At 43.1% G+C, this 27,267-nt stretch overlaps 1 protein-coding gene and 1 long non-coding RNA gene across 9 annotated transcripts in view; one reads left to right on the forward strand and one right to left on the reverse strand.

The window, feature by feature from the left end:
• LOC115636122 (centrosome-associated protein 350-like) overlaps window positions 1-27,267 on the forward strand; it is a 74,452-nt gene that overhangs the window by 33,789 nt on the left and 13,396 nt on the right. For 6 of the 8 annotated variants that reach the window (XM_030535850.1, XM_030535853.1, XM_030535845.1 and 3 more), the window contains 11 exons: window positions 681-871; window positions 10,542-10,636; window positions 11,624-11,734; window positions 13,177-13,295; window positions 14,338-14,471; window positions 15,090-15,235; window positions 15,374-15,561; window positions 16,880-16,967; window positions 18,329-18,475; window positions 19,481-19,659; window positions 22,934-23,118. In XM_030535850.1, coding sequence (XP_030391710.1) covers window positions 681-871; window positions 10,542-10,636; window positions 11,624-11,734; window positions 13,177-13,295; window positions 14,338-14,471; window positions 15,090-15,235; window positions 15,374-15,561; window positions 16,880-16,967; window positions 18,329-18,475; window positions 19,481-19,659; window positions 22,934-23,118 — 1,583 coding nt within the window. The remainder of the gene's footprint in view (window positions 1-680; window positions 872-10,541; window positions 10,637-11,623; window positions 11,735-13,176; window positions 13,296-14,337; window positions 14,472-15,089; window positions 15,236-15,373; window positions 15,562-16,879; window positions 16,968-18,328; window positions 18,476-19,480; window positions 19,660-22,933; window positions 23,119-27,267) is intronic. The other 2 variants (XM_030535846.1, XM_030535852.1) reach the window with 2 other exon arrangements.
• On the reverse strand, window positions 5,669-25,308 carry LOC115636123. The gene is made up of 4 exons (XR_003996817.1): window positions 25,297-25,308; window positions 15,017-15,020; window positions 9,442-9,448; window positions 5,669-5,767 (listed from the first exon to the last, which is right to left on the reverse strand). It is a non-coding gene; the product is annotated as an uncharacterized LOC115636123 (long non-coding RNA).

Here is a 27,267-nt window from a genome sequence, read left to right on the forward strand (position 1 = left end):
GTATTCCTCCCCATTTTGCGACTCTGCACCTCGGGCAAGGTGCTTTACCTGTGCCTCAGTCTCTCCCTCTGTAAAATGGGAATAATGATCCATAATGATGGTCTAAGGACTGATGGTCCAAGGACTTGGCTGTGTGTTTGTATAGCAAACCTAGCACAATGGGCCCTTGATCTGGGCCTATAAACAGTATAAACAGTAACAAATTCCTTACCTCAGAGAGTTTACTCATTCTTGTTTGTAAGGTGCTTTGAGATCCTCAGATGAATCAAACAGTCTTATTGTTATTACAGCTTGAAGCCATTTTAGGCAGCAAGATTCTATAGTTAGACAAAAGATTTTCTGCATCCATTTCTGTATTCACTATATCCTCAGGAGATTTTGTGTGGGAGTTTTAGTGACACTACACATAGCTTTCATTCATTTGCTTCCCCAAGGTCTACTGAGAAATATAGAATCAGGATCAGCACTGAATGGCAAGTTGACACAGTGGGAAAAATCCATCCCTGGTGTAACTTTGATGTAAATCTAGATTCTATTGATTTAACCCAAGACAAATTTGGCCCACATTATCTTGAGGTCAAATTTTAACCCTGTTATATATTTTTTTCTTGTTAACGTAATGCAGTCTTCTCTCATTCACATCTGTCATTCAGACAATTTTTGTTGTTGGCTTCACACAGTCCAGCGAGAAAACCAGCAAATCAAAGGAATCGCTCCATATTTGATGCTCTTTCTGAAGCTCAGAATCAAGTGGAAATTATTTCATCCTCTCCTAGACAAAGTCTCAAAACATCTCTCAGTCATGGATTTGAACCCTGCACTTCTCCAACCAGAAGGATTGGGATGCAAAAAGAATTTGAGGATGACTTTGGTAAGACAGCATTTAACAAAGTATCACACAATGCAGTAGTTATTCATTACATTTCTAACTCAGTTTGTAACACCATCATATGTTCTCTTCTGTCCTGCATTAGAAGAGTATTATGGGGCTCGTATTGCCAGTTGTGACAAGTCCAGGAGGTCTCAAACCTGGGGTCATGACCTCTCAGAGGGTTCCAAGATTATTACGCAAGCTGTCAGCCTCCACCCCAAATCCCACTTTGCCGCCAGCATTTTTAACAGTGTTACATATTAAAAAAAGTGTTTTAATTTATAAGGGGGGTGTGTCACATTCATAGGTTTGCTGTGTGAGAGGGGTCACCAGTACAAAAGGTTGAAAACTACTGGGATAGTCAGACTTTTTTGAATTTTTGCTGTTTCAGCTAAAAAGGTCATTGAAATGTCAAACTTTGGCACATACACAAAAAAGGAAAGAAAACACATGAGCTTTGCTGTGAAAAAAAAATTCTAGCCAACTGTAGCAGTGACAAACATGCCCCTGATTGTGATAGTGTATATTGTTGCCATATGCTTTTGTAACCCCTTGAGGCTTCATTGGAGGATCTCAAAAAGCTTTACGATTAACCCTCCCAACCCCCTCTTTGGTACATACGGGATATTGTCCCAGTTCTGCAGGTGGGGAAACTGAGGCAGAGAGCTTTTAACCAAGTGAACCAAGGTCAGTGGATGAGTGAGGAGTTGAACTCAAGATTGCTGGGGGATTGGCAGGAGGAAGGTTGTCACTTTGTACTCTAAATAAATGTTTGCATAGAGACAAGGGAAAGTTTGTTGCTGAAAGGGTTAAGGAGAAAACAATAGCAAGCATGCCTTTGTCAGAGGAGACTTTGGCTTCCTTTTGCCAAACAGTAGCAGATGGTGCATTGTTTCCAGGGCTTTTCAGATCAGATAATCTTTCTCCAAAGAGGGCACTTTGAAAAAGCCCTTGCTCTTATCAAGGATGCTTCATTGTTGCCCCCAACAAGATTTTATATACAATATAGGATTTTTGAGGTGGGTGAGCAATCAACATTATTTATTCTGTCTCTTCCTCAGCGTCCAACAAATAGGAAGGGCAGTTCAGATGCTTGGACACTAAGTCTCTTATCTGCAGAGTTTCCCATTGAACAAAAGATATTTCACTCATCCAGTATTAATGGATAAGGGCCCTGATTCTGCAGTCTCTTGATCAGCGAGGAAGACACGCTCCCACATACAGTGTATGAGTTGAATGATAGAAACTTCTTCCTGTATACAAGCCAGACAGAAGTCTTTGCAAACCCCCAGCATTTGCAGAGGTTAAGGGAGTTTGGCTGAATCCAGCCCCAAATTTGATTGTAAGCAGGGTAGCTTCCAGCCTGTGTCACTTCTTCCTAGGTGAGGTAAGTATTGTCATTTTGAGGGACAATATAGATTTGAACTGCAGGTAACAAAGAGCTCTGCTCACCACTGGTGTCAGATGGGAGATGCATATGAAAGATAGTATGAAATGCTCCCATAACTAACAACAACAGTCAGTTAATACTGGTACACTTTTGCAGAAATGACTCGCCCTCTTTTCTGCAGTGCAGATTGTATAATGAGGCGCAATTATATAGATCACTGCAAAATGTAAATATTTATCTTTAAAATATGTATGCATCCCCTAACAGCTAATTGCTACTGAGTATTTCCTTTGCACGATAATGAAATCCTTAATGTACAACAGACGGCAGCAGAAAACATGAGAGTTTGCAAAATATCTAATATTTGTTAATATCTACCACCTAGAGTTAAGTGAAAGAGCCCATCCCTGGCTCTTGACACTTCTGTTTTATAAGCAAATGTTGACCATATAAAATCCACAGCCCCACTCAAATACAATGGACTGCCCACTTCATATATACAAGTTGTTCTTTGACAAACCCACGTAATCTCCACAGAGGATCACTGGAAAGCAACACATATTTTTAATAGAGGGGCATGCCAGTCAATTTAGGCAAAAAATATACTTTAACTTAGTATTGGTCTGAGCTGGTAAACAAATGTTCTCCAGTTTCTGATTAACACCAGCCACTCTTCTGTAGCGTGCTGGGCTGCATTCTTCTTCTGTGCAGCCCAGCTACAGCACAAGACTGAGGCGGGACCACATATTAAAAGATCATTGAAAAGCGGCAGCCCCAAAAGTTCTGCTCTTTTTTACTTTGCCTTAGGAAAATTTTCCCAGCAGCTTAAGTGAGTTTTGCCTGTACAGGAGCTGGCACTACAATTGTTTATAAGATTTGTGTAATCTGCTATAGATCAAATCTTGCACCTGTCGAAATCAATGGGAATTTTCAAGGGACTGGAACCAGAATTCCACCTTAAGCGTGTGGTCCTCGAAAGCTATCATATATATTGGGGGAGATTTTGAGAGGTACTAACAGCAGTTAAGCACTTGTTTGTACTTCTGTAACTATATTGGGCTAGAAACAGGTATAAGTAAAGTGTAGTGTGCATGGAGATATACTAACATCAAGATATAGTTTATTTAATATCGAGGTTAACATGTATGCTATTTAACATATCATCTCCTAGGTGCCTAAATCCCTTCTGAAAAAGGGACTTAGGTGCTTTTGAAAATCTTACTCTTAATGCCCAATCCCATAGTCTGCTAATGTGACTGGCATGATTTTCAGTTAAGAGGACTTGTGAAAGTAAAGTCTTCTCACATGACTATGGGTCACAGAATCTGTGCATGCTTGTGGTGATTAGAATGAATAGTTTGGGATCTTCTGAGATGAAAGATTGTGGGCTTTAAACTGAAATTCACGGTTGACTCAAGATTTCCCATTTTCTTTTTAATTCAAGCTACAGTACAGCAGATGTTCTAAATTATTTCATTAGCATTGGGAATAAAGGTGCAATCTGAGCAAATAGCCTTAAAATGTAATAATTTCACTGGAAGCACAAACAAGAGGTATTTGTACATAAAACCATTTCCTTCCTTTGCAGACACTTAATCTTTTGTGTCACTAGAGGGAGCTAGCCTCTTGTTTGTAGAACATGGAGAGGTGATTAAATTAATAGAATCAAAGCATGGCAGAGACTTGTAACTTCACTGCTTCCATTACTTGTCCTCAGACTGAAGAGCTTGAGACAAGACTCCTTTGGTGTTTTGCCTTAAGATCATATAATAGAAACTGAAGCATCACCTCATGTATTTCACAAGAGCTAACAACCTCCTTGCCTAGCAAAGCTCAAACAAGTTTGGTCTTTGACTTGCAACTGGCTTTGAAGTGTTTTGCAATGAGCCCCCAGTCAATGTGGGGCATGGAAGTGTAGCTTTCTCCTTGGATCAATAAAGAAAGTTGCTCTGATTCTCATCACTACTAACTTTCCCCTTCTTTGACCTAGTACCATTCCCCATTTGAGAGGGCTGTTTGCATTGTTCATTATCCGGCAGATAATCAGACCATGGAGTGTTTGTTTGTTCAGGAAGAGACCCCTCCCCTTCCCACTCCCTATCACAGCTACTCTTCTCCCAAGCTCTAGCATGCCGCTATTTGAAACACCCCACTCCAGGAAGTCTTCTGGGCACGTGTGTGTCTCCTACACTGAAGCAACCAGCATTGTTCTTGCACCACTGGTTGCACATTAGAAGTGCAGTGGATTGGGAGAATTCAATCCAAACGTAACTGGTGAACATGGAAATGACATTTTTATGGAGATTTTCACAACTTTGACCAGCTATAGTTTAAAGATTTAATAGCTCATATTTCTCTGTCCCACGTAACGGCTGAAACCATAGCGAACATGCTCCAATTTGGAAGGATCTCCCTGCCTAGCTCTGCTCCCTTTAACTAGCAGCAGAAGCCAACTGCTTTGTCGCTGTGGAAACAGCTATAGGTAGAAATTTTGACTGCCTCCTGGACTACTGTGCAGAGCTGCAGTAGGGGAGTTGAATCGGGCCTACCAGTGGAATTTCAGCCAACCTCTTGTGCTAGAGGATTTAAAAATAAGCACAAAATATGTCAGGAGCCAGCAAGAGTAGACAAAGTGATTCTGAGAGGTTAGCAAGCAGATAGCATGAAGACAAGCCAAAAATGTGGAAGTGCTCAGGTCCCAGGCAGATTTATTTATGTAGGGAAACAGACCCAACACACAAAGGTTACAATTCGACAAGGTGTACAAAACTGCCAATAGTCCCATTCATTGTCATGGGATCAACATACATACCTTTAAGCATGTACTTAGTCGCACGGGACTACTCTTGTGCTTAAGGACCTTGCTGAGTCAGGCCTAAGGTTAGAATTTTAGCCACCTGGTTCACTTCTTACGGTGTTTAATTTTTGCAGCTCTCTCAGCTTAGATGATGAAAGTAAACCCTTCAATTTCACTTAGCTACAATCCGTTCCTAATCTCACTCCATCTCAGGCTCTTCTGCACTAGTGCAATGTTGAAATGTTTGACTGCAAAATATGCAGAGGATGTTTTCCCCTCCCCATCACAAACTGTTTCCACTGGATTTTGATTTCCTTAACTCATGGGAACATTTATTATCAGGCTGAAACTGTGAAAAACTTGGTTTAAATTTGACCTTACTTTTCCCCGCCTCCTATAAGGTGATCATGGCACAAGCGATTGGACATTCAGTTGTGAGATTATAAATCTCTTTCAGAGGTTTATAGAGTCCAGGGTCAGGAGATACCATTGTGATCATCTAGTCTGTCCTCCTGTATAACACAGACCACAGAACGTCCGCAAAATCATCCCTACAGCAGATCTTTTAGAGAAAACATCCAGTCTTGATTTTAAAACTGTCAGTGAATCCACCACAATCGTTGGCAAATTGTTCCAATGGTTAATGACTCTCACTGTTAAAAATGTGCAACTTATTTCCGGTCTGAATTTGTCGAGCTTCTACTTCCAGCTGTTGGATTTTTCTGCTAGACCAAAGAGTCCATTATCAAATGTTTGTATTTATAGATTGCAGCCAAGTTACCCCTTAACCTTCTCTTTGCTAAGCTAGATAGATTGAGTTTCTTGAGTCTATCACTATAAGGCACATTTTCTAATCCTTTAATCATTCTCGTGACTCTTCTCTGAGCCCTCTCCAATTTATCAACACCCTTCTTGAACTGTGGACACTAGAACTGGACACAATATGCCAGCAGTCGTTGTACCAGTGCAAATGTATGTGTGATCTTGGGCTGCTGAAGTGCCTCGAAGGCTGTCGTACCCGGAAAAAGAAAGCTCTTCATAAGAATTACTCCAATTTTATCATAATGGAAAAAAATACAGCATGATAGTTAGTTGTCTCAAAGTTGCACTTACACACATTTCGAGTCGCAAGTGCGTATCTTTGTGATAATTGGTTCGGACTGATTGCTGACACTGGCAGAAAAAAGAGAAGCTGTCTTTGAATAAAGCAGCAGTAAGTGCTTCTGTCTAACTGCAAGTGATTAGAAAAATGAGACCTTAAGCCCAGCTTTTTAAATTATATCCAGTAGGGATGCTACAGGGTTTACTTAGATTATGCAGGTGTAGCGGTAAGTGATTTAATAAATAGCCTCAATGTACGCACACACCAGTATGTTGTTTGTTTAAACGCTATTGGAATAGAATGGAGGCTGTGAAATTTAGCCACAGAAGGGTTTTTGAATGCAGGATGCAAAGAGTGCATCAAGATGGAGAACACAAGGGTGCTGGATGAACGGGGTTTGTTTAAATGAGATCCAGCTTTATCTAGCTTGCTTTCATGCTGGGCATATGTAGGCATTAGGTGCACTTGCATCATCTGCATTGGCAGGTTCCCTCTGCAGGTTCCATAGAACTGCCTCTGACCTGCTCCGTATGCATCTGCATGGCACATACCACTTGCACACAATGAATGAGGTTCTGCACTAGGGGTGACCAGATGTCCCGATTTTATAGGGACAGTCCTGATATTCGGGGCTTTTTCTTATATTAGCACCTATTACCCCCCACCCCCATCCCGATTTTTCACACTTTCTATCTGGTCACCCTATTCTGCACTAAGCAGCCAACAAGCTTCCTTGCACACACTCTGCCAGGGAACGTCCCTGAAGCTATTTAAAGTCAGGAGAGAGACAGTCAAGATGGCAATACCACGTGCTTTAGCGAAACAATAAGCTCCCAGTGAGTAATAATGTGACCTCACATTAACCTTATGTTCATGAGAAATAAAATAAGATGGAAGTGATGCAGCAAATCATTTATTCACTGTGGCTGAAGTAGCATTTTAATGCCTCTAATCTGTATAGCAGTAAAACTTTCAATTTTGGAGGATAAGATGAGGCTACCTCATAGTCATAACTATATCCCGGAGAATCCCTTCTGGATTCCCAGCCACGGCTTTGGAATGGCCCAAGTGTTAGAGTGCCTTTAAACAACCAGATAAGCAGAATTAGTGTTTAGAACCTTAGGATAATTTTATATACAAGTGTATAAACTATATACAATTCTATAAAGGAGACACCCTGAAATGGATGTTGAACATGATGAGGAATCCAAGTAGAAGCTAAGGTACTGCTCATCTGTCTTTTCCCTGCTACTCTCTTCAATCCATGCAAGATCCTGCTATGAAATCAACAGTTCTTTTCCCCGCAATGTCACTAGTGTGATAAGATTCCACTGCTTTTTGGCTAAAGTACCTTGTAACATTTCACCAGCTCAGTATTGCCAGCCCAAGTATGCAAAAGTCATGAGTCAAGCCCCCGCCCAAAAATCACAAGATCGTCTTAAAATGTTTTCTTTTTTTTAAAAAAGTGATGGACTCTTTATTTGCCTCCTGGTTTCTGTGTCTTTAGGACACACTTGCTTCATCTTTTCAAGCTTTTCTCCAGAATCAGGAGAGCTAGAAACATCCTTTTTTAAAAAAAAATAAAAGCTGAGATTCTCATGCACTCTTCTCTTGAGTCCAGAAGCTGGGCCTTTAAAAAAAAGTCCCAAATATCATAAGACTTGTGCTAAAATCATGAGATCTGATGCCACCGCACAATGTCAGTGAAACTGACGGCAGAGCTCTTAATCACCTCACAAAATAGCAACAACGTTCCGTTAGGAAGCCTGAATAACTTTGGAGCATTGACGTTTTATTTCCCTCCACCTCTGTGTACACGTGCCATGATGCTTTTTAGGTCAAGAAACGCACACGCTTTCTGCAGCTTTGATAGAAGCCCCTATAAAAAAGAGGCTTTGGCTTTTTAAAAACTTGCATATGTAAAGCTAGTATTGGGATTTGGGAACTTTTGGGCCCAAAGTATACCAGCATGATCTATCCCCCTTAATACAAACATTCCTGAAATTCTGGGGGAAAATGCAGCTCTGAAATTTATAAACCAGGCCTCTTTCTACTTACGATACACACAATGAACCATTTATGATACTCATTTCTGACAGTGACGCAGCTCAGAGTAAATATGTAACCTGTTTGAACAGGCTTCACAAATTCATCGGAGAAGCTTTATATAGCCAAGAACATATAATTAGTAAACATTACATCACCTATAGAGCAACAGCCAGGAGAGTTGTAATAAGGAAGTAGCACTGAGATGGGAGTGCCTAGAGTGAGGACAAGCAACAGCATCAATATGCTGCGGTTATGAGTTTGTTCCTCCCTGCCAAAGTGAAAGAATCATAACTGCAGTGCAGTGCTGAGAGAAGTGGGGCACAGGTGCAGCGCCACTAGAAGTCTGGAACTGGTGGATCAAGGTTTGAAAGCTTTTATTCTATTCTATGTATGTGCATTCTGTAGGTGCAGCCCTGAGAGAGGGAGGAAAAGGTGGGATTACCCCGCTTTGTACCCTCCAGATTCCAGGCTGCTGCAGGGGCTGAAACAGCCCCAGGTAAGTTTGAGCAGCCCCCAGCTGCTCTAATTTATGGCAGCCAGCCATCATCCAGTCCCACTGCCAGCACACCCCCTTTGACGTTCCACCCCTTTTCTCTGCCCCTATGGCTAAGTAACCCACATCATCTGTCATAATATGCGACCTGGAGGGCATGGCCAGCCTTAAAGCATTGCAGAGATCAGGAGTAACCGCCGCACCATCCTGATGGAAAGTAGCCTTCAAAATGCTGCTAGATTACATATCACCAAGACCCCAATCCAGCGAGCCATCCCTGTTCAGCAAAGCAGTGACACGCAAGTGTTTCAATCCCACTGACTTTAGTAGGACTTAAGCAGGTGCTTCAGAGTAGGGTTGGATCGGAGCCCGAAGTCAGTGGTGATTTATACAGATTTAGTGATGTGGTTTTGGCTGAATGGAGTTGTTCTACCAGCAACTGCAGATGCCTTAGGACATCCTGCTCCAGATCTCATGGCTTGTGGAGCTGGGACAGGCTGGGGGCTAGTGCATAGCACGGAATAGGCAGAGCAGTAACCCTTTCCTCTTGGCGTGGATCCCTGGGAGAGCACTGGGGCGTGGTGTGTTCCTTGCTGGCACTCTGCACCTTGCCGGCACTCTGCACCTTGCCATGGCTGCTGTGTGGTTGTGATCCTGGATGTGCAGTTGTTGAAGGAGTACACCTGAAAGTGCGGGTATCAGTACAGCTCTCCCAGTACCACTCTCTCTGGCTAGTGACCCATTGGCTATTTCTGTTAAAGCATTGGATGCTTTCTCTAATGCATTCCAAGGGGAGCAGTGGGGGCAAAAGACATATCTGGCTTCAAGATTAAGCTTGATAAATTTATGGAGGGGATGGTATGATGGGATAGCCTAATTTTGGCAATTAATTTGTCCTTGACTACAAGCAGTAAATATGCCCAATGGCTTGTGATGGGATGTTAGATGGGATGGAATCTGAGTTACTACAGAGAATTCTTTCCTGGTGTCTGGCTGGTGAATCTTGCCCACATGTTCAGAGTTTAGCTGATTGCCATATCTGGGGCCGGGAAGGAATTTTCCTCCAGGCCAGATTGGCAGAGGCCCTGGGTTTTTTTCACCTTCCTCTGCAGTGTGAAGTACGGGTCACTTGCTGGAAGGTCCTCTGCACCTTGAAGTCTTTAAACCATGATTTGAGGACTTCAGTGGCTCAGACACAGATTTGATACAGGAGTGGGTGGGTGTGATTCTGTGGCCTGCATTGTGCAGGAGGTCAGACTAGATCAGGGCTAGGCAACCTATGGCACGCATGCCGAAGGTGGCACATGAGCTGATTTTCAGTGGCACTCACACTGCCCGGGTCCTGGCCACCAGTCCAGAGGGCTCTGCATTTTAATTTAATTTTAAATGAAGCTTCTCAAATATTTTAAAAACCTTATTTACTTTACATACAACAACAGTTTAGTTATATATTATAGACCTATAGAAAGAGACCTTGTAAAAACGTTCAAATGTATTACCGGCAGGCAAAACCTTAAATGGGAGTGAATAAATGAAGACTCGGCACAGCACTTCTGAAAGGTTGCTGACCCCTGGACTAGATGATCATAATGGTCCCTTCTGACCGTAAAGTCTATGATTCTATTGAAAATCAACATTAATGGTCCAACGAGCTCCTCAGCCAGCTCTTTTAAAATCTTGGGTGCAAGTTAATTGGACCTGCTAATTTAAAAATGTCTAGCTTTAGTAGCTACTGTTTAACATCTATGATTGAAGGAGTACAGGTGGGTCCTATTCATTCTTCAGAATTAATTTGTGGCTAAGAATTCAGATACTGTCTCTATTTTCCTGTCTTCGTAGGCAGAGACCCCAGATGCATAGATCCTGAGGAGAGATACAGGGATCACCTTGAAAACATACAGCAAACATCTCTGAGGCTGGCTCACAAACTGAAGGTACGGTATGTACCCTAAGCAAAATTAAATGTGGATTCAGTGCTCCATGAAAAGAGATGCTGGATATTCCTGTACATGCCTTAAAGCAGGTTACCTTCAGCTGGCAGTGTTAGCTCTATGATCTCTGTTTTGCCACCTCAGGTCAACTCCCTATGACACCTACACCCAGTGTTAACTGCTAAGCCCAATTCCCCACTGGCAGACCCAATTCTAGCACCAACAGGCAAGACTGAATTGCCCCTGGGAGATACAGTGTCCTCATCTGCAAGTGGCCTTCCCCAACCTGCTACAGCTGAGGTCAATGGGAGTGTAGGACCACGCCTGTAGATCATCGCTCCATCTCTGCATTTTCCTCTGTCTGCAAAGATGCACTTTGGCCCCAGCTCCTGCTGTGTTGGAGGTGAGGGTCACTAGCAGGTCTCAAACGCCAAAAGGGCAAAATGCAGCCATGACATGAAGCCCTCAGTGGTGGTGGGGATTGGTGGACCTCATGGGTACTTTTTCTATTACCCAGAATCTGTACCGATGGGGAAAGATGCTATTTCTCTAGAATTAATTAGATTTCAACCACAGGAGACAAATTCTGCCTGGGCAACCTTACTGAAGCCAGTAGGGTTGCACGGCTGCTCATGAGAGTGGAACTTAGCATTGTGTGCTGAATTTAGCAAATTATTTCCCACAATTTTAAAACTGGTTATTACGCACAATCATTTAAAGAAAAGCCCACACCACATGTTTGGAACTTGAAACTGAACTCCGCTTCCTTATAGGAATGATTCATCCTTTCATCCCCCCAGCCACATTTATCATCATCATAGGGTTTCTGGTAAAAGCTGAGCTACATGCACCAGTTGGCCTGCAATAGCAATAGTGCAAGAACAAGGTTTTCACTTCTCAGCATTGATGAAGTCCCTGTAAGGAGCTCACAGTAAGGTTTTAGCTCATTACCATGCATTTAAAAAGTCCACCAATTTTCTCCCCATCCAGGCCGATCGGCTCCAACAGGAAAGGCGGCTGGCTATCCTGCGTGAGAAAGCAAAGCTAGAAGCTCAAGAGAGCCAGAGGTCTTTGGATGAGTTGCTCAAGCATCAGTTAGCGGTAAATCTGTGTGGTCCCAGCAGCAGGAAAATGGCACCATTCCAGACTTGGCACAATCATCTTTGGAGTCATTGAGAGCTGGGGCCAGTACCTACCTGCCTCTCTCACCCGAATGAACAAAGAATGCAGACTGTGGATATATTTTCCAAAGAACTAGAGCCCAGATCCTCAGAGGTACTTGGGCTTCCATGGGACTTGAGTACCTATGGGAGGTAGGAACCTACATACCTTTGATGATCTGGGTTCATGTCTCTTTGGTGCTTGAATCCCATAGACAGTTGGTGGGACTCAGGCACCTTGGAAAATTTTACCCAAGGTGTCTTTCTGTAGAACCTTTCACTATAGTGTCTGAGCACTTTTCTCCTGAAGGTTTGTAAGCTATCCTTTCATGCTTCTCTTTAGCACCCCATAGGCCTCTTGTCTGATCAGAACCTAGAAGTCTCCTATTAAAAAAAGAAAAGGAATATGTAGGGAGGTTGGCACACTGCTTGTTTTTCTGTCTTTAGGTCCTCAGGTCCTTAATTCAGGCAAAATCCCACTGGTGTCAATGGGCATTTGCCAGAATAAGGGATCCCAGGATTTGGTCCTATGTTCATGACTACAATGCCTTGGACTCAGACCCACTGTGCAGTCCCAGAGCATTGCTACATTATTAAGAATGGCATACTTTGTATGATGCTTTGACCACTTCTTCTGTCCATTTCTAGTAGCAGCCCCGGTAAAAGATAAACATCTCATTGGCTTTTTAAAAAGAAAGACCAGGAGGTAACCACAGTATTATGGGACATGCTCATTGTCAACATAGCTTCTGTGTGAGCTATTGTGGGACATCTCCATATGTCTACATAATCCTTTCACTGCTAGCCTCTAACTCAGCGGCTCTCAACCTTTCCAGATGACTGTACCCCTGTCAGGATTCTGATTTATCTTGCATACCCCAAAGTTTCACCTCACTTGAAAACAACTTGCTTACAAAAATCAGACATAAAAATACAGAAGTGTCACAGCACACTGTTACTGACAAATTGCTGACTTTCTCATTTGTGTTCTATAATTATAAAATAAATCAAATGGAATATAAATATTGTACTTATATTTCCGTATATAAAGCAGTATAAACAAGTCATTGTCTGTATGAAATTTTAGTTTGTACTGACTTCGCTGGTGCTTTTTATGTAGCCTGTTGTAAAACTAGGCAAATATCTAGGTAAGTTCATGTATTCCCTGGAGAACCTCTGTGTACCCCCAGGGATACACATGCCCCCCTGGTTGAGAATGACTGATCTAACTCATTAGTCAATACAACCCTTTAGGGGTCATTGGAATATGAAAGGCACTGTATAAATCCAGGTTCTAGCCCATGAGAATTACAGAAAGGGCTGAAAGGTGACGCCTTTTGTAAAGATCGCCATTGTCATTGGGGGTTAATTTGGTTTTTACAGGGGCTGAATGGCTCCCAAGCCAGCTGCACTGTGAGGGTAAGACTGAAGCATGCTAAACAAGACCAGAGAAAATACCAATTTGAAGGTGATCCCGAAAGACATGATACAGCCGAGGATAGGTACAGTAAGCAATGGACAATGGGATGCTTGATTGTTTTACTCTATGATTTGTTCAAGTTCAATGACTCAGGGCTTTGGAGTGTTTGAACTGTGCATCGGCAAACTGGGCATCAGTAACATGTTTCTGCTATGGATGTTCTTCAGGCTCACAGTGGGAATAGCTCGCATGGCAGCTGCGCTGTACGTGGGATTCGTGTCCAAACCCTTTTGAGGTTTCAGTTCTCCAATGTAAACAATATGTCCTCCACTTGCAAGCTTTCTCTGGCCTGATTTTTGCCCAGATCCTGAAGGGAAACATCTCTGCCATGCGCAGCGAGTATCATAGGGTAGGGGAGGCTGAGCCTCCCCAAACAGCCCGGCGTGGCCCCACCTACATGCCGCCTGTCCGGCACTCCAGGGCTGGGGGCCACCCCGCCCGCCCAGCACTCTAGGCGCTTAGGCAGCCACTGGCCATGCTGGGGTGCTCTGGGCTCTGGCAGTGGACAGGGGGCAGAGGAGGCCTCGGACAGAAAGGGAGGGGCCAGGGGCTAGGCCCCCCAATGTCCGGTTCACCCGCTGCCCATGATCTCTGCTGTATTTTCTGTAGCAGGAAAAATTGTATCTAGCTATAGATCAAAGATCTCATTTATTATTTTGGTGAACAGGAACATGCCTTCCTCAATTCTTTTGATTTGCAGTCAGGTATCTTGGATAAACCATATATTGCTACCTGCTGAAGAGAAGGAGTATCCATTTTGACCAGCATTGTGGACACTGCCTACCAAGAAGGGGATTTTTTTTAAGTGCACATTTTAACACTCATTTAAAGTGGCATAGACTAAGTACTTGAGAATTGGTTCCAACCTCACACTGAGCTAAGTATCAGAAAAGAACTTTTCATATATATAGAAGATCCACTATAGAATAAATATTTCTAACACGTCGTTATGAAAGGTACTTGAGATCAACTGAGGAAAAGTGCTCTCTAAGAGCTAATTATTATTATTGTCCCTGGAAACTAATACACCACAATATCATGTAAGAATGTGTTTTCCCCCCCGGTAGCTTTACAGCACAGTCTCCAAAACAATCTGCACTGAAAACTGAAATCAACTGCAATGTGATGGATGCCATAAAAGCCACGGAGAGAAAATCCGCTGGGGAAATGAACCTGGATTCCTCAGCCCAGCAACAAGGTGACTATCCAGTTAGGTGATTCAGTGGCATTTGGGGGCAAATTTACAGATGTCCTACAGTGGCACCAGAAGTGGAGCAGCATTTTGGGGTTGGGACACTGAGCAGAGATTTCATCAAATTTCTTACTGCACCTTTGAAAATTTTGTCCCAAATGATTTAACTCACCATATATATGAATAGTCAGAACAGTATCTTTATATCCTTTAATCACTCTCCAGACATTACCCCTGAGAATATCCTGGGAGTTAAGTCAGCTGGTGTCATTAACCTTATTTATACAACAGCAGAGAAATCAGAGACAAAAAAGATTAAGTGACTTTCCTAAGGTCACAGGAGGAGCCAATGGCAAAGCAGGGATTACAACACATGAATGTGTGGCAGGCTTCTGACCCTGTGCTCAGATTGTCTAGTATTTTGGAATGGAAGCTTACTCGCCTAGACCGCACTATGAACTGATCTGTTTGGAAGCATATTAGAAAGTTAAATTGTTTAGCTTTAATCTCTATTTTTTAGAACTACGCTATAAAGTTTAGAAACGGGATACATCACTTCTCCCCTCACCCCCTGATACGAAGAAATATTTTACTTACAGTGACTTTAATGCTCTCTTTCTTTAGGATCCCTGTCTGCAAAGCATGGGGACTCTTTGCCTACACATCAATCCTTGAATCCTTTGCCTCCTTCAGTAAATCAGCCTAACAGCAAGACACTCACAGCAGACGATTCAGGAGACAGCAGCGAACAAATGGATTCCACAAGCCAGGTACTTGGGCTCCAGAGCTCCTCTCCTGTGAGTCGTTGCACATGGAGTTACCCACGTGGCTTTTATTTGCAATGCCACACTTGTGGGACATCCATCGGCTTCCCCCTAATAAATCCAGCCCTCTGCTTCTGCCTTTAGTGGAGTGAAGTCAGTCAGTTCTATGGAGGGTCCAGCACCTTTTGCCGTTTTAGTTTGACAATGGCCGAGCAGTATTTGAGGGAAGAAGAACTACGAGCCCGGCACCAGACTGCCCTCCTTCGACTCCGAGAAAAAGCCCTTCAGGAGAAAACCCAGGCAGAGCTGGCCTGGCTGGAGCATCGGAAAGGGTGAGCCCGTTTTGCGTACCCTTTCCTTATTTCAGTACCTGGTAAACACGCTGGCTGACTGCAACAGGCCAGTCAGAACAAGGCAGCTGGGTTCTGCCCACTAAAGGGAGCTTGTACCCCCTTCAGGGTGGGCTACCTTGTAAAAACAGAGAAGTAAACATCCTGCCCCTTTACAGGGCAAATTAAGGCACAACTGGGCTTCCCCACAGCCAGAAGGGACAAGGCCCAGCTTGTTTCAACCACATCCAAAGCCTGGCTTTACTCCAGCTAAGCTCTTATCTGCAGCTTGGCTCCCCACAGCAAATGCCTCCTGCAGTGGGCTGGAGCTGGAGGTAATTAATAAATTCCCCACAAGGAACCCAACCTTGCAGCTCAGGCATATGCAGTTCGTCTAACCAGAGTGACCTTTAACCTCTTTCCTTCCAGCCTCCAGTCAGCCATACATAGGATGGAAGCCACACCATGAGCCTGAACCCCTCCCCACCTCCTCGATTTTGAGTTAGCTCTACAACATCCCTGTGAGTTAGGGAAGTACATTTATCCCCATTTCACAGATGGGGAACTGAGGCAGTGAGAGAGATGTGCAAGGTCACTCAGGGTGGTAGAACAGAGAATGGAACCCCAGTTGTCTGAAGACCAGGCAAACACCCTAACCACTGCACCAGTTTCCATCTACAACATGGAGTACGCCAAAAAGCAAAATATATGATAACAAAGGGCTGGGCTTGGGGGAAGGGTTCTCTCAGGAACTTGTGAAGGACTAAGCTTTGCTTGCTGAAGTGGCTGCTCTGAGACCAAGCTGGTAGTCACTAGAAGTTGTTACCATCTGGGGGCTGTTAGATGGCCTGAGTGAAATAAGTTTGCTGGGTGTAACTCCGCAGAATCTGCATCACAATACACAGATATTAAGGGACAGATGTCCAAAAGAGTCCAGTCCCCATTTGGCATCTGAAATGAAGTGATCAAATTTTCAAACTAGTTCATCATCCAGCAGTACCTACTACTTTCCGTGGGGAGGATGGAATCTCCATTGTTGTCAGTGACAGCTGCAGAATGCTGGACACGTCTGGAAACCTGGCCATCTTGCAAAGAGGTCCAAGGCTAAATGGGCTGTGAATACTGAAGTACCTTCTCATTCTCCTGATGGGGTTGAGATTCAGGCAGGGCAGCGTGGTGAGCCTTGCACTGATGTACCAGTTCTGAGGATAAAGACTTCACTCCAGGCCCCAGCCCTGTCATGGGGACACCTGTCTGGGCATTGCATTCACATATCCAAACATCCTTCTGGTAGTGATTTTGGTCTCCATCCCGCTTTCAGCTGTCTGGATAATCTGCGAGACAGTGAGGAAGTGTCTTCTGTAGCTGAGAAGCAGCACAAAATCCTAACCAGGCTGAAGCAAGAGCAGGTAATGTTATTGCAGTGACGCAAGCCAGCTTTCTTCTTGAAAAACAAGGGGAAGAGTTATCTCTTGGACAGTAGTAAAGGAGTACGTAGTGTTGTTGCACAGACTTCATAATATACCTCATTGATGTTGATTTTTCTACCTCAGATAAGTTATTATATGCCATGGGCTGTACTCTATACGTTTTAAAGAAGCAGGAAGCACTATTTCTCTCTGCAACTCCAGTTTTACTGCAGTTATCTACTCTTACACCAGATTGTATGAGGTCTTTAGGATTCCATTGTTGAGATATAGGACATTAGCCAAGAGCTAGTGGTGGTCTTGTGGCTAAAACACAGCCATGGGAGTCAGCTCTAGATTCTATTCCTGACTGCCGTAGAGTCCTCTGTGACTTGGGCCAAGTCCCATTCAGTCAGATTTTTCAGAAGTGGCCTGTCATTTTGGGGCCTTATATGCCTCAAATGAGTCTGATTTGCAGAGCAGCTGAGCATCCGCAGCTCCTAATGGCTTCATCTGGAGTTGTGGGAGCCCAGCCCATCTGAAAACTAGGCCCAGGTTGTCTCAAGTTGGGCAAGCACCAACCAAGTTATCCAAAATTAGTGGTCACCTTTGAAAAGTTGAGCCTTATGGCCTGACTTTCAGAGGTGCTTGTTTCATTAGCAATAAGCGTTGCAGTGAGCAGATAGAGTTGTAGGACAGAGATCTTTACTGAGCGTGCACAGAAGCACACTGAGAAAGGCTGGTGTATCTAATAGCAACCTGGCCCAGCAAGCTCACCTGAGCCCCTGCTGTCTCCCCAACTATGTCCCTCCTAAAACCTGACCCTCTTTCTTCAGTCCCCTTCTTCTTCAGTCCCCTTTCTTCAGATACTACAGTGTTGGGCACTGGAGCTCTCTCTGATTGAAACGGCATCTACAGGTACTCAGCACCCTGGAAAATCAGTGGGAGTCAGTGTCAAAGCTTGAGTTTGAAGTGTGGAGTTTCTGGCTCCCATGTGCTACCATACCACTCCTCGCTCTCACCTCGCCCAGCCCCCCAGTTCTCTCTGCACGTGCTTTCATCAACATTCAGAACAGTTTGGCACTTTCTAATAACTCTACGAAACATTCCCTTTACCTGTTTGTCAGTAGCCTCGCGTGTCTGGGCACAAGTCAGCAAGCACTGCTCAAAGCACAGACTGAAATAATTGTACACAAAAATGCACATAGAAAGAGCTATAGATATTGAATATCCAAAATGCACTTTAATGGCAATATTTGCACTTGTTACTAATGATCATAAACTGACCTCTAGGCGTTTTTCATGTGTATTTGTATTTTAATTGTAACTTATGCTCCCCCCTCTTCACTGTCTGTTCTGTGCAGGTGGAAATCCAGCACCTGCGAAATATCTACAGGGCAGCTCACCAGGAGAGAAAGCTACTATTAAAACAGCAGAGAGAAATCTTACTGATGCAGCAGTCAACAGCACAACTCCAGCAGGCGCTGCATGAGTTGGCACAAGGGCCACAGGTTAATAGACCCCTTGAAATGCTACCATTACATTTGACACTAGCAGATTTGGGGGCATTACAGGTAGAGGAATGCCATGGGTTTGGTATCTTATTAACTGCAGTAATGAAGCTAAAGCAAGGATAAATGTTGCTATGGTATTGACTTCTATAGGAAAAGAGGAATGATATTTTACTTGCCCATTAAAAAAATTACTTGCCTCAGCAAGCTGTTGAATACAGTTTTACAGAGTTGGTATAAACTGTGCGAGAGGCCTCGCGTGGGTAAATTTCACTCCACCCTAGCAGCCTATGAACAACGGCATGTAAATGCTCTGCCCCACAGAATAGAGATGCACATGTGACGTGACAGAATTGAGAGAGGAAAGGCACATGGGATTAATGTGCTAGCCCTTTGCCTCAAGAATATCAGTACAAATGAATGTGACTCCTCATCATAATCTAGGGGGGTGGTGTCTTTCTATTGATTATATTGTGCCAGTCAATCTGGCAGAATCTGGCATTGGGTAATACCAGCTTTGCTCAAAAGAGGTAAATGCCCAAGATAGTAGATCTGTTGCGCTCCACTCCCAAAGAGCCCCAATACAGAGGATGCACACCCCTGTCAGTGGGCTTCTGAAATCTTTCCCCCTCTATACAGCAGGACTACAGGGGTTCCATGGAAGAAAGGGCCCTCCACTCCTGCAGAAAAGGGCTCAGGATTCAGGATTTACTTGGATCAGAACAAATCCAGTGTAACACCGCTATCTTCAGTGAATGCAGATTTCTACTGGTGTATCAGAGTAAAATTTGGCCCTATATGTATATTTTAAGGGTAGCATTTTCAAATGCATTCAGTGATGGCCTAACCTTGTACCCATTAAAGTCAATGGGAGTTTACCTGGGTTTCTTCAATGAGCGTCGGTTCTGATTTGTCATTTTCCATTTCAAGGAACTGCTGCAACCTCTAGTCCCTGCCTCTAAGGAATAACCAGTAAACTCTTATTCATTGCCCTGTTCCTTTTAGTTTACAAACAGCTCAGCAGACGTTGAAGAAGCAATAAAGCAGAAGACTGGGACAATTTCCAGTCCAGCAATATCCTCCATGCCAGCAGAAGCTACTGCATACTCACAAAGGCCTGTTCTGTCAAGGAATGGAAACAGTTGTGCCCAGTTAAATAATACACTGAGCAGGAAATACAAGAGGTTGGTAATAGCTTTTAAATTCTTTTTTGCAGTTATGGTTACTGAGAAACTCAGCTGAGGAAAGGATGTGGCTGCTATATCCCAGATAACTGACCACTCATTAAAGCAAGGCATTGAGACTCATTAAACATAGCTAATTAAGCTTCCAGCACCCCTGAGAGCTAGATAAAGGACTTGTCATGGTTACACAGAACTTGTGGGACACACTGCTACAGCTGCTGAGCAGCATACAGCAATAACACACAATAGGTTAGGACAGAAAGAGAGAGTGTGCCCCGTTGATATAAAGCAGTGGGAGTTTCTATAGGCAGAATGCAGTTATCTGAGCTAGGGCCTCCCAGAGGATTCAGGGGGCCTGAGGTCTTCGGTGGCGAGGGTCCTTCTGCTCTGGGTCTTCGGGACACTTCGGCGGTGGGTCCCAGAGCCAGTGAAGGACTATCGCCGCTGAAGACCTGGACCGTAAGGAGCCCTCGCCACCGAATTGCCACCAAAGACCCGCAGTGGAAGAAGCTCTGAGTCTTCGGCAGTGGGTCCTTCACTCGCTCCAGATGTGTTCAGCGGCATTGAAAGACCTGCCGCCAAAGACTCGCCGAAAACTCTCGTGGGGGCCTCTGCTAGGTCTGAGGCAAATTGCCCCACTTGCCCACCCCTGTGGGGCGGCCCTGATCTGAGCTGGAATTTGGAGATGAAGAAAGGGCGATGCGATCTCTAATGGCAAACTATAATGAAGCCACACTATTATAGCTCGTCTGAAAGAGGTCACCCCCAGAAACAGTGTTGCACATTCCTTGCTGGCACATGGGTCCAACAGGCAGGTATCTGAACTGTCTTCATGGTCTGCCATCTAAGTACCTGCCACTCCCATTGACTCCAAATGGAGTCGTGGGTGCTTAGCACTTCTGAAAATAAGATCTAAAAAACACTCATGGGATTTCATACATACCTGCTAAACAGCAGCCTTCCAAAGCAGGCTGAGGTAAATGTACACATAAAAACTAGTTTGCTTTAGAAAAATAGGTGTCATATATATATACATATATATATATGCACCTCTACCCTGACATTATGCTGTCCCTGACATAATGCTGTCCTCAGGAAAAATCTTATTGTGTTACAGGTGAAACCACATTATATTGAACTTGCTTTGATCCGCCCTAGTTTGCAGCCCCGCCTCTCTGGAGCACTGCTTTACCGCGTTATATCCGAATTCGTGTTATATCGGGTCACGTTATATCAGGGTAGAGGTGTGTGTATATATATATATGGAAATATAAATTACACCTCTCTCTATGTAAAGGAGCCTCACTCATTATAACTAAGAGCCAGTATAGCAGGCTGGTGAGTCAGTGCTGGGCATTTACTTAGCTTCCCAGAGGGAAAGGTTTTCAAATAAATCTCTGCATGAAACTGATCTATAATTCATGTTGTTATTGATTACAAGTCACAGGAATCGTTAGGAAGGTTTCTTGGCTGGACTTTCACTTCTTATTACTGACAAGTTTGCTCATAGTGGAAGAGTAAATATTAGCCCAAGTCCATAGCAGACAGGGCCTAGTGGGGCTCAAAATGTACCCGAACTGTGGCTGCATTGTTGTATACAGATCTGTTTCATGTGTAAGAATACAGAAGGATAAGTATGCTGTCTGTTCGCCAGTGCAGGTGCTTTAATATTTTATACTGATCAGGATAGTAATTAAAAGCAATTGGCATCCTCTGTTATTGTCTCAGAGTTTGTATGGGGGTGGGCAGTGGAGCAACACTTACAAAATTAAGGCAAAATTAAAATAATGTTTCAAACTGCCCAAACATAACAAGTAAATGCTGACATTCTGAAAGCACCACTGCTGTTAGATTATATGAGTATATCAGACTGGTATCCCGGTGCTGCGTTCCAGAACTTGTAAAGAGCCATCTGTGATATCTGACTGCATAACGTTCTGCTTCCAGGCTACTTCAAAATACCTTGCAATGTTGGTTCATTTGGAAAGAAGCTAACCCTTCCTTAAAACCATCCCTAGAGCATCATCCAAACAGGAAATGTTGCAACCTTGGTGCCTCAGTTTAGTTGGAAAACAGCAGAAGAAATCCTATATTATTTTTTCAACATTCTCCTACAAAACTTGGGGCCTGATCCATAGCTCATTGAAGTCAATGGAAAGATTCCTATTGACTTCAGTGGGGTTTGGAACAGATACTATATGTATTTTTATGCTCAGCAGGACTAGATATTGCTGTAAATTTAAGCAAGTCTATTCCACTTCCTAATGATTATTGCTTTTTCTCAATATTTCATCCTAAAGAATTATACTTATTAAGTTTTATTCTGTATAGTGGTTTTAATCTGAGTGTTTTACAGTTTATAATAATTATAAAAGGAAACAAAAATAATAAAAACAATTATGTAATCATGTTATATTGTTAAATAACAGTTTTCAGCTAAGGAGTCACATCTTCTGAAATGTATTTCCAATTGAAATTTTAAGGATTGGTGATATTAGATGGTTTATATGACCACCGAAAACCATTTTATCCAAATTAAAAGAGAAAATAAAAAATATATAATTTGCAGTTATCCAATAGCTGATTAACTCGTAGAAGTGAAGACAGTTAGTTTTAGCCCAATGGGTGACATATGAAAAGTGTTTCAGTGTGTTTGTAGTAAATGACTAGAATGCTCCACTGCCCTCTGCTGGGTGGAATCGAATTGCTCAGCTATGTGTCATGGAGCCTGTACTGCTAACAGTTAATAGAGAATCTCCTTTAATTCAAATGGTAGAGCTCTGGGCCTTTGGAGTAGGTGGATATGAATTCTATCTCCCAGTCCTTGTTAAGTTCAAAGCAGTTATGGTGACCAACATGTGAAGCTCAAATGGCCACAGATTTTTTATGTGGGCACCAGGGCCTGGAATTTGGCCCTATACTTTTCTTTCCTTGACGCTGATGATTTTTTTTAGTCTTCCACTGTGTATGGGTGAGAGGCTGGGAATTTCCACTATGTAAAACCAGGCAACAGATAAGATGAAGGGAAAATGCCATTTCTTTGCTATCTGTATTTGGAATGGAAAATAAATGCTCTACGCAGGTAGCATTACTGACTTCAATATTCTGCTGCTCTTTCTCCAAACATACCCACGTAAGCATTCTCCAGCCTCTAAGAAGGACTTGCAGTAGCCTTTGATACGTACATTTATTGACTTCCCCTGGGTTTGTCATGATTAATTGGCAACCATGAACCCAACCTGAAATCATTAATTACTTGTCTAATTGTGTACAGCTTTCCTACTGAGAAAGAGAAAACATCGCTGCAAGGCAGGCAACAGGCAGAGCTGCCTCAGCGGTGGAAGCAATGGTCAGGTGCACAAGACCCCGAGGTGTTTGAAACAATGGCCAGGGAACCATGTGATTCCAGAGATAAAAGCACAAGCCCACTTGTGATGGATAAAGACTCTGAAAACACAGGTATCTAATACAAAAGCTTCCATGCCAGAACCATCCCGATTGAGTGGCATGACCAGTCCATCGAAACAAGCAAACGTGGTAGAAGTTGAAAGCTGAAAACCTCCAGGTAGCACTTTAAATGATCTGTTAAAAGCAGACAATTAATTCAGGGCCACAAGACTGATTTCAAGCCTGAGCTTGATACATTTACGGAGGTGATGGTATGATGAGACTGCCTGCAATGAGATGTAGCTGATCTGTGACTGCCGGTAGCAAATATCCCCAATGGCCAGTGATGGGACACTAGTTGGGGAGAGCTCTGAGTTACTACAGAGAATTCTTTCCCAGGTGTCTGGCTGATGGGTCTTGCTGAAATGCTCAGGGTCTAACTGATCACCATATTTGGAGCTGGGAAGAAATTTTCCCCCAGGTCAGATTGTCAGAGACCCCGAGTTTTTTTCCCCTTCCTCTGCAGCATGGGACACAGGTCATTTGCAGGGTTAAACTAGAGTAAATGGTGGATTCTCTGTAACTTGAAGTCTTTAAACCATGATTTGAGGATTTCAGTAACTCATCCACAGGTTATGGGTCTGTTACAGGAGTGGGTGGATGAGGTCCTGAGGCCTGCAATGTGCAGGTCAGACTAGATGATCATGGTGGACCCTTCTGGCCATAAAGTCTATGAATGTATATCTCAACCCTCATTTGAACCAATGTAAAATATTTCTGTTGGATTAAGTTTGCTATATTCTGGTGTCCTAAGCAGACCTTGCCACAATTATCCATGTTTTGGTCATCGCCAGATTGGACTTCTGGATTGTGGCCCACTCAAGAGTTACTAGGGAGCTTCAATCACTGCAGAGTGGTTTCACTTTTATAATACAGTGTAACTTGGTTAACAGGACAGATTTAAGCACTAGTTCTAGCGGAATTAAATAGATGTCAAAATGGTTTCTTCAGGGCCATGAAATCCCAGCGTAAGAAGCTAAGGAATGTCGGAACCAGAAGACAGTATAAGTACAAATGGGTCTTTTGCAGACAGGCAATACTTTTATGTGCCACACAGTTGGTTGCAGTATACAGAATGCAGCTTGATAATGTTGGGCTGGCAGACAGTTGATGTGCATGTTCCAGGTTTATGATGTTTCATAATGCACCCCATATATTTTATGTCATCTGCGTTGCCTCCAGAGGGTGAAATCCAGGCCCCATTGAAGTGACTTGCAGAACTTTCATTGACTTCAGTAAGGCCACGATTGCACTCAGAAAGTGTAAAGCTAGGGGCTTAAGCTGGCCTTAAGTGATACATAAATCTTGTGTCAGCTCTCTGCACAGGGGTAAAATTTTCACCTAAGATGAAGATTTGTACTTTGAGAGAGTATTTCACTTTGGATCCCAAGTCTCTGCACAGAGGTGTTTCACCCTTTGATAGCAGAGGCAATGTGTGGAGGGGGACACGTGGGGTCATGTGCTACCCCCAGATTTGCTGCTTAGCTTGTACTGAGCATGCTCACATGGACTGAGCGTGCTCAGTAACACTGCTGAAGCCAGCTGCCCTCACTCTGCACTCTTACTATTGGCAGGTGCGGGTTGTCTCTGTTTAACAGTAAAAAAATAATAGAGGCTCTAAGATGTTGGCAAAGCTGCATCTAAGTGTTGCTGTAAATCATCATTTCTCCAGGCTGGGAATTTCATGGTATCTCCCATGGGAAAACGTGATCAATATTTTCTTACACACAAACATTCACTTTGCAATATGAGCTCTTATGAGGGTTGACAATATTCTTGGGTCCTTTTCTTAATAGAACAAATACTAGCTAAAAAACAGCTTACACTGTAAGCAACCCATCCTTGAGTCTCACTTCTTGGCCAACAAAAACAGAGGTACTTTTGCTGAACCCCTAAAAGGAAGGATAGGTTTGTATAGCTAGAGATTGGTGCTCTAGTAAATTAATTAAATGGGTAGGATGGGCATAGAAATAGCTGTGTGCTTAGATAGTTAATGTTTGAATAGTCTTAAGTATTATTGTTAGTTGCTGCTACTGTTGGGGTGATTTTTATTCAGACAAGGAATATTTGGGGCAAAATCTTTTTTTGAAAAGTTTACTTAAATACACTTTTTGTAAACCACAAAAAATTTGCGTTGAATTTACCAAAAAAATAAAGTATAAGCTCTCTTAGCCAGGCATAAAAATACACTGTTGTAACTTTAAGAACTTCATGTCTTTCAGAGATTAATGATAGGTGTCATGCTCTCTTACATTCGGAACACACAAATTCAGCCAAAATGGATGAAGCTACACTCACCTCTGTTCCCATAGAAGACAAAGCCCATGAATTTCTTGGAAGCCAGCTCAGGTGGCTAGCCCAGGTTGCCACCCTTGCAGCAACTTCCATACTGCCATTTTTAGCATGCCAGCTTGAGCGACGCTAGCGTGAATCTGCCTATCTGGATCAGGAGGCATGCTCCAAGCGGCTGTGTAGACGTACTCTGAGGTACGTCTACACTGCAAAGAAAAACGCGTAGTGAAAGAGCCTGAGTCAATGGATTCAGGCTGGTGGGGCTCAGGCAGTGGGACTAAAAACAGCAGTGTAGCTGTTCCCACGTGGGCTGGAGCTGGGGCTCTGAAACCTGGCAAGTGGGGAAGGTCTCTGAGTCTGGGCTCCAACCTGAGCGGGAATGTCTGCACTGCTAATTATAGCCTCACAGCCTGAGTCAATTGATCCAGGTTCTGAGAGTTGGTGCTGTGGGTCTTTCTTTGCAATGTAGACATAGCTTAACAGACTTTGTGCCAAATCTCCCAACTGCAGAGAGTCTTCACGTACAGCACTACAGCTGTGTCACTGTAGCGCTATAATGAAGATGCTTCTCCCATCGGCGCAGTTAATCTACCTCCCCAAGAGGCGGGAGAAGCTCTCCTGTTGACATAGTGTTGTCTACACAGGGGTTTAGGTCGGTATGACTACATCACTCGGGGTGTAGTTATACCGATGTAGTTCTGTAGTGTAGACCTGGCTCCTCTCTCTGCCCTTTTACAATACTAACTCTGACCTTTGAACATTTACATTCTAGGAGTCCAATCATAAGGAAAAGAAGTTTGTTTCAAACTGAGCACTAGCCCCTAAAGACAATGAGGATATTAATTCCTATGACAGTGAGTTTACAATGAAAGGTTTGGGGATACTTTCCACTCGGTGTAACTTATGCCTTGCTTGAGTAGAAAATACTCTTCAAGGAACTGGTAAATCATATTTAATGCTATTACGTCCAATCTGTTTCAGGCGCTTCAATCAAACTTTTATATAGGCAGAAAGAGAGACAGTCTTTTCATTTATTACCTAAGTGTCTTGCTCACTGTACCGAATGTATAAATCACCTTTAGGCAAGATGTTGGAGATCTGTCTAAGGGTTATTATGATAGATGATTATACTGCTTTTGCAGAACAAAATCATAACTTATTTGGATTGTGTCATTAACAATTTACTTTCTTTTGAGGTATTTTCAAAATAATTTAAGGGTCTGCATCTTAAAAGAATATAGATCAGCTAAAGATAGACTTTGACAGGACATACTAGAGTTATTTTTGTTTCCAGGTTTTATCTTCAGTTCATATTTCTTGCTCCCAGTTCAACTTATAACAAATAAAACTGGCTTTTTATATATGAGACAGTTATATCATTTATATCGTTCTGTGTATGCAGAGTCTCCAGATTATAAATATGTGTGGTCACATCAGTTCTTATTTGTATCATTTTTACTAATGGAGTATCTTAATTGCATCAAATTCACGCAGATCCCATTATGAAGGCTTCTCAAATCATTTATGTAATTATTTTTTTAACAATGATCCAGGTTACATCGGCCTAGTATAAGCTTCATTTCAACAAGGTACTTAAGTACGTGCCTAACTGTGAGGATGTGGGTAGTCACATTTAAGTCAGTTAAGTCAATAGGAGTTTCTCCATTGACTTCAGTGGGGCCAGGATTTCACGTTTGGTGTTTTTGTCCTCATCTGTATTCCCTGTCCAGAGCTCAGTTCTGTTTCTTTACCTAGGGTTGCCATTGGTTAACTGTTAACACTCGTGCACGGGACAGGTGTTTTGCTTTCTGCTAGTGTTCCCTAGCTGGCTCCTTCTGTGCTGACAGTGGAAGATTACCGAGGCTTTCT

This window comes from Gopherus evgoodei, chromosome 16, assembly GCF_007399415.2.
Source record: "Gopherus evgoodei ecotype Sinaloan lineage chromosome 16, rGopEvg1_v1.p, whole genome shotgun sequence".
Lineage (NCBI taxonomy): Eukaryota > Metazoa > Chordata > Testudines > Testudinidae > Gopherus > Gopherus evgoodei.